We start from the raw sequence: 11,305 nt of genomic DNA on the forward strand, positions 1-11,305 counted from the left end.
ATAGATGGCATAGAAGTCCATGTATCTGTCCAACCATGTAATGTTACCTTGTAGAAGCACAATCCAAACAGAAAACTACGTGACGAAAAGTCACAATTGCAAGGTTTAGATTCAATAGATGACCAATATTCAAACAGTTCAGAGCGGTCATGCATTAATTAACCCAAATCTGCCAGGTACAAGGTTTTAGTCATCCCATACTCCAAATGGTGTTGAATTACAGTTTCATACGATCGTGGTGTAATCATAGCTCCGGACGGTAACTAGGCCGTGAACATGGTGTCCGTAGAGGAATTGAATAATTGAACAAAATTACAAGTTCCGATGAGAGACGCCATATAAATGTGTCGCGTAGACAGTAGATTGTTCAAAGTATATGACATAACAAGCGTATTTAATAAAATAACGCTTCAATGGAAGAGGAGATAGTGCATCCCCTTGTCTCAGACCAGATTTATTCTGGAAGGAACTTGATTTTCTGTCCTTGAGCAACACACACCTAACATTACCATCTATTAAATCTAAAACGTACCCGGCGTTTATTATCAAATACCGTACTTCACAACGTTAGTAACTTTATTTCATATCTGATTGTGAGATTCCAAAGAAGAATATTATACTTACAAAATGACTATAGAAAACAATGAAGCATTAGCTATATAGTAGAGTTGACACATCAAGGAATATGTATACTTACATGGCGGAGCCCTCTTCAGTAATCCTACACCATCCATACACAGTTTGCACATGTTAATTTTATGGGAAAGCCAAATTCCATCGTGATGTTCCACAGCCTTTATCTATGGATTGAATCATATGCCTTGAAGAAATCTATAGAGAGATAATGAACAGACCCCTTGTGTTCCCACACCTTGTCATTAAGAATTGCAAATATATTGTCTGTAGTGGATCTTTCACTACGAAAACCGTTCTGATAGTCCCCAATACCATTTTGAGCAATTGGTTTTGAACGCTGTGAAAGAATAGACAGAATTCTATAGGTCATGTTTACAAAAGATATAGCACAATAATCTTGAAGTTCTTCCTTATCCCCTCCTTTATAATTGGAACAATATGTGATTCCTGCCATTCTTTTGGAATAACTTCACCGTGCTATGTCCTTAGAATGAATTTATATATGTATTTATGTAATCTTTCTCCACCATATTCAATAAGCTCATCAGGAATGTTGTCATTACCTGAAGCTTCATTTTGTAATACGTCTTGATATGATGGCTCTGGTATTTGTTCTTCTGACGGGGAACTAGATGGTTCACAAATACAAGTTTCTGGATCATCACAATTCAAGCAAGGAATCGAAGTATTGCTTACAATAATTTAATACTTTGTCCTGATCAGCAGTTAAATTTCCAGACTTATCACTCATAATACTCGATCTTGGTTGAAATCCTCTTTTAATTGTGTTGACAGTTTCATACATCTTGCAGATGTTCCTGTTTCTGTAGTCATCTTGTATGGATTTCTATTTGTTGTCTCAGGTAGACCATTTTCTTTCTACAAATTAATTTACTACATTTTTTCTGTTTTTCAATGTATAGTTCAACATCCACTTTCTTATTAGACTTCAACCACTTATGCCATATTGCCACTTCATTAACTGCATCTTGACATGCCTTATCGAACCCTTTCTTTTTATTACCAACACCTTTTGGTATCACTTTCATTGGTATTGTTGTCATGATTTGTTTCGCTTTATTCCACATTCATTCATAAACTTTGTCATTTGTTTCATCAAAGCCTTCTGTAGGATCTTCTCCCAGAATATCGAATCTCTTTGCAATTTCCACATTAAAGTACAATCTTTCATCTTCCTGCTTCAGTTTGTGTCAACTTTGGATCTTTCCTCAGTCTGTTACTTACAAGAGGTTTTCAGTTTAATTTCAACACAAGCAGTTATCATATTCAGATCAGATCCTATCTCAGCTCCTTTGTAAGCTCTGATATCAGTTATGGAGCTTCTATGCCTGTTATCAGTTAGTACATGATCTGATTGGCAGACTTACCGTCACACGAATTCCATGTTTCCTTATGTACTGTATTTATGTAGGAAAGTGGTACTCCGCACATTCCTGTTTGTGGATGTAGCAAAATTGAATAGTCTAATGGCATTTGCATGACTAAAGCAATGATGACTTTCCCTTCCTATTGTTGGCACAAAAATTTCTTCCTTTCCCACTTTTGCATTGAAATTACCTGAAATCATTTTGACATGTTTGGGTAATTTATTCCACAGTTCTAACAACTCCTCATAAAAGGAGTCCTTAAACGTGATCATCCTTGTCGTTTGTGGGGGCATGGCAGTTCACCAGTGATATGTTAAACCATTTAGAATGTACCCTCAAATAGCATAGTCTTTCATTCACATGTTCAAAGGAGAGTACTGATGATACTAGTGAATTTTGGACACAAAATGCAGTACCAAATTCGTGGGGTCCAGTTTTTTTACCACTCTCATACTTCTCTATGTCCTGTATACCATTACCTAATAATCTCTCTTGAATTGCAGCAATTCCCACTCTATACTTTGTAACGTCTTTGATGAGTACTAATAAATAAAATCATGAATAAAAATATATAAATAAAATTACTCAAAAACTTAATAAAATTAATAAGCATAATTAACCGAAATGTCCGTAGAATGGGCGCCGGAGTTCACGAGAATGGATCCCTCGAATTTAGATAAGAGCATGATAAACTGTATATCCCAGGGCGTGTACATAATGCTGCGTGCTGGTACATCTGCTGCAGGCCTTACCTAACCTCCTGAAAACGACTAATTATGTAGGAACTGCACCTAGGTTCATCAATAACACTGATTCTAAAATAGCTAACTATATTCTTAACAAATTCCGTGCATGAGCACCTCATCAACATACAACATTATACATATAATACACACATAAAATATTGCTGGAAGACTCCATATTTACAACAACAATAATGAAAATCGCGGGAAAACGAAAGCGAGAACTAAGCTACCATTTGTAGATAGTCCGATGAACAATGTACATGTATGAAGATAAATACCCTTCACTGTCTCTATATCAATTCGACTTGCCGATTCTCATAATCGGCAGTTATCACATCACACAGATACTGTACCTTGTACTACTGTGTTCACATATTTTAACACTGGTTGTAAAGATATATACACACACGTCTGTCGATCCTCAACATAAATTATGGAAAGCCTGAGATAGCTTTCACCAACATATAATGCTAGGCCGCCACAAGTGCTACAATACTTAATGCGCAAGCACTCTCCACAATCAGCCACTTTCCACGAACGTAACAAGACTACGCTCCACGAACGTTTGAAGTCCAGTCCATTGCAGCCGTGTCACTCCAGTACCGTGTATCAGCACTACTTCCTTCTCGTACAGTGTGTCCGTTGTCGTTCCTTCATACAGTGTTACTGGTTGTAGTTATATTCCTTCTCGTTCCTTTACAATCACTTTTCCATGTCCCTTATACAATGTCCTGCTTGCCGCCGTATGATCAACCTTTATAGACATCAACATCCCCCTCCTCTCAGATGATACTTCTGGATTGGTGCTTGCCCACCAATCATGAGTGATCTCTAGTCAAGACCTTGTTCCCAAGAGATAAACAAACTCTGGGGTTTGCCTCGGATGAGTCAACGAACTTCCCTAATACAAAACACGCTCATCTCATCAGGCTGGGATATATACATGACTCATGAATTTCCCGACACAAGTACATCACAACAAACACTGGGGTAGCGAGATGACTCATCCAAATTACCAGAGTTATTAAAGCAATGTTTTCCCACTCGTGCAAAACAAATTACTCACACCTACATATGTGGATATCTTCCAGCTTATAAATATAAATGGCAAAATATACAAATGAAATACTGATAATAATAATAATAATAATAATAATAATAATAATAATAATAATACTGACAATAATATCTCAAACTTCTACATATAATTCGGGGGTGTGATATATGTACTATCACAACTTCTCCAGCTGTTGACTTAGGATTTTGAAAGATCGAGGTTTATACAGGGTTCTTACATTCCAAGTTCCTATTCATAAAGCCGATTTCCATTGCAGGGTCGTCATATTTTGATATGCATTCTTATTCATGTGAGGCAAATGTGAGATATTCGTAACGACCTTTCTTTTTTTTATGCAATAGAGCCGTTAACCCTATGTGCAACCCCCAACCTGTTCTTTCTTTTTTTCTCTGTATAGTTCCTCAACATATACATTCTTACTAGACTGCAACCACCTATTATGCCATATTGCCACTTCATTAACTGCATCTTGACATGCCTCATGAAACCATTTCTTTTTATTACCAACGCCTTTTGGTATCACTTTCATTGCTGCTGTTGTCATGATTTGTTTCGCGTTATTCCACCTCGAACCAGCCCTCAGGTCCAGTTTACAATCCTTGACCTAGCCGGGAATCGAACCCGGGGTCTCCAGGTAAGAGGCAGGCACGCTACCCTTACACCACGGGGCTGGCTATTAATTATTCGATCTATGAAGAAATTGTTAAAGCCGTTAGATTTAGCAATAGCACGGGTAGTATTCAATTAATTTTTAAAATCATTCTTAGACATTGGTATATTAATGGCACGAAAAATTAAGCTATTGTATGATGCACGTTTATGTGCTTGTGGGTACGTAGAATCTTGTCGGATAGTTGCTGTTTGTCTTGGTTTTCTAAAGAAAAAATTTTGTATTATAAAGCGGAGGATGTCTGTTGATAGTTAAATCTAAAAAATGTATAGCTTTTGTTAGTTTTGGATTTGAGAGTAAATTTAATGTGAGTCAATGTTGTTGAGAGGTAGAGGTGTAGAAGCTGTGGTGTTAATTTCTTCGTTCATAATAACGAGCGTATCATCAACATATTTTACCAATATCCTCTTTTGGGCCAAATGATCAATTTTTCTGTATTCTAAGAGATGTAGATAGATCTCTGCCAAGATGCCTGAGGCCAGTGAGCCCATTGCTGAGCCATCTTGTTGATGTATAGTGTTGTCAAAGGTGAAAAAATTAACGACCAATTTTAAAATAGAAATGAAGTCCTGAACTTCTAGTTTCTTAGGTGACTATTTATTTATTTTCAATGATGGGGAATAATTTTTAGGTTTGAATGACTATGTTAAAAGTGGAGAGAATGATTTGGTTGGATGTTAAAATTCTATAGTTATTCTATTAAATCTGTCGTGTTTTTGGTGGATTTGTTAGATAAAAATCTATAGTCTTGTGTTAAAATTATTTGGATGAACTTGGATGTATTATACAGATTATGAAAGTGCCAGGGTGTGTAAAATTTGTTTGCGTACGTAAGGTCATGAAATATAATAATAATAATAATAATAATAATAATAATAATAATAATAATAATGCTTTGTGAGTGTGCAAGTTAAAGTGAAGGAAAAAATAATAATGCTTTATAAGTTCGCAAGTTAAAATATAATGCTGTAAAAGTTTGCGGTTGAAAGTAATAATCAATGTAGATAACATGTGGCGTAAAAGACCTTAATTCGGGCAGTAAATTTGATTTTTAGGTATATTGTTGATTTCACGTTTTTGGACTTGATCATAACCATAAAAATTTGTTTAACGTGTATAGGATGGTCACGTTATGTTCAAAGCCCAGAGTGGTTTGAGCCCATTTTTAAGATCGGAAGCTGTGCGGGACGAAAATCCGGCATGAGGTTAGAATTGAGCTGTACTGTTTTTTATGATGAAATAGATAAATCTCGATGCCTAAGACAATGTAAGGTCGATTCCGGTGTTATGATTGGCAGAATCCACGCACCAAGGATTAATTATTAAATAACATGTTTGAAGAGTTCCAGTGGAATAAAAGGGACTTCAAATGAAAAGGAAGGAATAAGTTAGCAATCACAGGCATTGGATGTAGTTACCCAGCTGCGATGTGCCATGGGATTTGAGAAGTGTCTTGGGAGGACATGGTGTCCCCATAAAATAAACGGCAGTACGGAAATGAAGGTTGCGGTTTTGAATACCGTGGTGTCCCGATCGATGTAAATCGGATCTTGGTGGTTCATATTTCGACTCAACATACTTCCTATGTGACTAAATTCTAGAGTGTGGAAATAAAAATATAAACTTTCCATTTAAAAAAAAAAATAATAATCCAAGTGAATCTGGTCTTAAATCAATTGCTTAGTGCCAAAGTAGACCGAAATTGTAAGAGTTTATGCATTAACCATAAATATCGCCAACAGTAGTGTAACACGTGAAATTAAGTTACCATAATAATAATAATAATAATAATAATAATAATAATAATAATACCGGGCGAGTTGGCCGTGCCCGTAGAGGCGCGCGGCCATGAGCTTGCATCCGGGAGATAGTAGGTTCGAATCCCACTATCGGCAGCCCTGAAGATGGTTTTCCGTGGTTTCCCATTTTCACACCAGGCAAATGCTGGGGCTGTACCTTAATTAAGGCCACGGCCGCTTCCTTCCAACTCCTAGTCTTTTCCTATCCCGTCGTCGCCATAAGACCTATCTGTGTCGGTGCGACGTAAAGCCCCTAGCAAAAAAAAAAATAATAATAGTAAATAATTTGAAGAAGCAGACGGACAACTAGCAATAGTATTTGAGAATAATAATTATGGTGAAAGGAAATTAAGATATTTAATGGACGATGATTCAGTGTTACGAATATGATGATAATAATAATTTATTATGAAACTGATCATTAATTTGTGCGGATTAATTACGAGGAAAAATGACCCTTCGTTTGAAACGTCGGCAAAGGATAGCATATAATCAAATATAGGATGATAATTGAAATTAATGATAATAATAAAATAATTGATGGTAATCACAGAATATAATGATCGGATAAAGAATGATAATGATAATTATTTAATAATCATAGGAAGATATGATAGAGACAGTCGTCATGTGTCGAATTGGTCGGAACCAGATGTTGGTTTTCCACGTGGGAGATTGTTGGCGGTAGGTGCGGAATAACGCACGGATGGCACGTCTTCATTGTATGAGCATAGTAATGAACCTTTCCGTACGTCTTGTCGTATTGACAAAAGTAAATATTGAGATAAGCTTCGCGTTAACGAGCTACACCTGGCATGTTTGTGAATCTGGAAATATAGGCTAGAGTTTGTCCATAAAATAAATTCTCGTTTTAGATACGATAACATTTCCACGGTGGGGATCCGGCCCACTAGAATGTACGTACCGGAAGTGACTCATGTCCAACGGAACGTGGAGATGACAGTAAATAGTTACTCTCATGCCCTCGTCTCCGGAAGATGATCTCCAGCGGTGAAATGTCCATTCATACGGATGTGGATTCGATCCCCAGTAACCCATGGGGCGAATTCACGAAATATTTCACACTACCAGAGTAGTGACGTGAATTCAGATGTACCTATGTATTCTTTTTCAGGATGGAAATTTCTAAGTGTAATAATTGTAATCAATTGTTGTATGCGATTTATGTAAATAAATTGCTCCTTATTGCAATTTCAACAGGAAACAGTTTTCATATCTTTTTATTGTAGTTAGTCCAGTATGCCCATGGAATTTAAGTTGTCACTTCCCAGTCCTATTGTGGAGTTTATAATTTGTACTTATGAATGAGCCGTCCCCCTTTACCTTAATTTGCATGCCCCGTTCATCCCTGTGTTCATTTGGTGCGCCTATATATATTTTTTTTTTTGTTATTGATTAAAATTTTTAACATCTTTTAATAACTGATCACCCCTGAGATTAAGGCTAGTCTGGGACTCAGGAGGTGAGCGGGTGCAGTATGTATGTATTTTGGGGATTCAGCCCGAAGGCTGGTTTGATCCTCCACAGTTCCGTCAACAGCTGTCATAGATAGCCCAGGCGTCACTGAAGAGGCATACTAGAGAAATGAGGAGTGAGGTAGTACCCGTTGCTTTCCTCACTTAGAAGTTGCTATTGCATATCAGTCTGCCAAGCCCACTGAAATGTATGCACCAACTGACCCTATGAGTGATATTTTCACATCATTCATAACAGGGACTGGCTGCATAAGGAACGGTATTATTAGCATCGCTCATACCTCAGTCACCTTCATATTTTGCAAGTTATGAATCTCATTGAAGAGCCGTATTGGAATTCAGAATAAATTGATACATTAATAAAAACCATCTTTTCAATACATAGTAATCCTTAATATTTAGGATTAGATATTGAAATTAGGACATGTACTGACCTACCTTGAATTAGGTTATTTTGGCTGATGGTGCTCACAAAGTATGAGCAAAACATGATGTTGAAGGAACTGCATTGCTTGCCCTGTGAACAAATTATAAATAAAATAACATAAGGATCATAATCTAGGAGTTTCATTTCCGTATTGATGTAGCTACAAAATGAAATTGATACTGAAGCCTCCACCTTATTAATACATTTATTTACATACTATCATTCACACTACCGGTTTCGACCCTTCAAGGGTCATCCTCAGCTGACAATTACAAATATAGTTCTTAAAACATCACAATGGGAAATATTGTACAGTCGTGACAATTATCCAGTTCAACAGACCGTCTAAAATAAATGATTAAGAGATAAAAGTATGTTCATTAGTTCTTCTGTATTTTACAGATGGTAGAGTACTTCACTATCTACACCATTCTGCCAGAGATTTCCATCCTCTTCTCGTTGTCCTAAAATGGCGTAGGACAATACGGTGGGGCAAGAGCAAGACGAATCCTGCATAACAGAATATCCTGCGATGTCCAGTGCGTTTCATCGAATGAACACCGATCGGATGAACCATCAGCTGATTTTCCACAGATATGAGTGTCATTGATAAGGTAAGGATGAGAGCAACATCTTCAAATACTTATGAAAGAAGTTGATCTTCCTTTGCTTTTAATTTCATCATCTTTTCTTCTGGTGTTGTTCCCTCACAGAATTAAGGATTATGAGTAACAACACATGAAATTTATGTTTTCCTCACAGAAGTCTGACAACTAACATGGAATAATTTTTCTTATTTTGTTTTTTCCATGTCAGTTGTCATATAGAAGATGTCGAACCACTGCTGCCCAACTTAATCTTCACCCACGTCCGCCTGGCCTTCTATGATCTGTTATCAGGCCGTACTATTTATTTTTTAATATGTGACCAAAATAGGCTGCTTTTCTGCATTTTGTGAAGGTTAAATCATGTGAAGTTGACTGGCATGATTGTTTACCTTCTTACTGGTTACATTATTTTCTACCCATGGGATCTTGAAAATTCTGTGATATATCTGTAACCGTAATCGGGACAATTACGCCTACACATAATAATAATAATAATAATAATAATAATAATACAAAATATTGACATAAATGAATGAGAATAAAGAAATAGTTGTAATAATAATATAGGCATTTAACAATATGAATAAGGAAATATTAACATGACGCAGTGGCGGTGTATTACATCAGAACATGGAAACGTGACAAGTATCTTTTGATACGGAATATTAAAACAAATACAAGGGAACCCTTACAGGCCTAAAAATGACAACTGAGACAGGAGAGTGGAAGGTGCAAGGAAGCCCTGCGAGGTCTATGGGAATGTATAACGTTAAGAAAAGACTTACAAGAAACACCCTCTAGCTCAGCTATATTAAAAATAACAAACGAAACATTACAAAAGTTAAATCACAAAGCAGTTGATACTTAACGCTTTTGACAAACTGATACAATAACGAATCCAAAAACACAAATGAACAAATTGTTCAATTTAAAAAAAAGGGCTAACTTGGACACGTTAAATTTAAAACTAAAAAAAAAAGACATTAAGCAAGGAAATACCGAAATACCAAAGTAAAAAATTACATTAAACAAAACCAGAGAATGTTAAGATTAACATTGAAATGACACTTACCGCGGAAAGGCAGGAGTTCCCGAGGGAAGCCCTCAAGCTTGCGCTCAATAGGGTGGTCGGATGTAAATGACGCCAAGCACACGCATGCTATTTCTGAAGCCGGCAGAAAGTCCGGAAATGGCCCGATTCACAACCGACCAATGGGGAAACAATTTCCACTAGATTCCCTAAATTTTCGCCAATAGGTCATATTAAGATAGTTAGCAACTTCTCGAGATTTCCTATTGCGGCACCCATGACCACACATGCAGTATAGGATGTTTCACAACAAAAACATCGTTACATAAAAAAATAATTTTCACCATATTACATCATGATATACAGATCACTTAATCACTCTTGCAATGTTAGCAATCCAATCTTGAGGTTTTCTTAAATACAATTTTACTAGTTACATAATTTTTGAATCAAAATACTCCTTGCATCTTGCAATGTTCATTTACAGTTCCATATATCTTCCCTATTGCCTAAAAGAAAAATTATTACACACACATCCAAATTAATATTTCTTGCAGTTAAATAAAATAAATTCCAGTAGAGTCCAGAGTTCCAACCAAAAATGTAATCTTGCAGACACTTTAAATAAAAACTTTAAAATTATATTTCCACCATTGCAGTTCTCCCTCTCACCACACACTACAATATCCATATTTGAAAGGTCTCAAGTGGTTCCTTGAAAAAGAGTTGCTCACCTAGATTTATCTTGCTGTTGGCCATAAAAATGGGAGGTCTAAGATGTCACACTACAACAAGGCATTTATTGTTTTAAAAGTGCTACATATTAATGTTTTCAAGGGGAAAACTGTTATTACAACAAGGAGCAGATAACAGAGCAAAAACTGACAAATGTCTAAAAATCGTAATAGTTACCAATACAATTACATTCATTCATTCATTCATTCATTCATTCATTCATTCATTCATTCATTCCAGGGAGCAGGGTAGGATGTCTAAGAAGGATGTGCCTCCATTTATTACAGTCATGATATGCTTCTTTTCTCTCTAGGGCATCCCATGTTTCTGATCTAACCACCTTTTCCTATGGCTTCAATTGGTCTTCATCCTCGAACAATCTTTTCAGAATACTTCCTTGGAGTTTGAGTCGCCTGCGCCTGCCTAACGTATCCTAGCCACTTCAGCCTTGCTAAACACAGCCTTTCTTCTGTGGTCAGGTTGACCTACAGGTCTCTTCGTATCTGATCATTCCTATTTCTGTCCTTGTTTTCTGTACGGCTGATCTAAGGAACTTCATTTCACAAGCTTGCAGTTGACTTGCTTCTCTTTTAACACTGCAGACTATATGTCATGATGGGCAGGAGATAAGTCTTAAACAGAATCTGTTTAGACCTCTCAGGAACTCCCTTGTGCCATACCACATTGCGCAC

General features: G+C 36.6%; 1 protein-coding gene across 1 annotated transcript in view; it reads left to right on the forward strand.

The window, feature by feature from the left end:
* Positions 1 to 8,860, forward strand: part of LOC136885461 (uncharacterized) — a 273,832-nt gene extending 264,972 nt beyond the window's left edge. The window contains exon 10 of the mRNA XM_068230446.1: positions 8,643 to 8,860. Coding sequence (XP_068086547.1) covers positions 8,643 to 8,649 — 7 coding nt within the window. The 3' untranslated portion in view covers positions 8,650 to 8,860. The remainder of the gene's footprint in view (positions 1 to 8,642) is intronic.
* The last annotated feature ends 2,445 nt before the right edge of the window (positions 8,861 to 11,305 follow it).

The sequence above is a fragment of the Anabrus simplex genome, chromosome 14 (assembly GCF_040414725.1).
Source record: "Anabrus simplex isolate iqAnaSimp1 chromosome 14, ASM4041472v1, whole genome shotgun sequence".
NCBI classification, from domain to species: domain Eukaryota; kingdom Metazoa; phylum Arthropoda; class Insecta; order Orthoptera; family Tettigoniidae; genus Anabrus; species Anabrus simplex.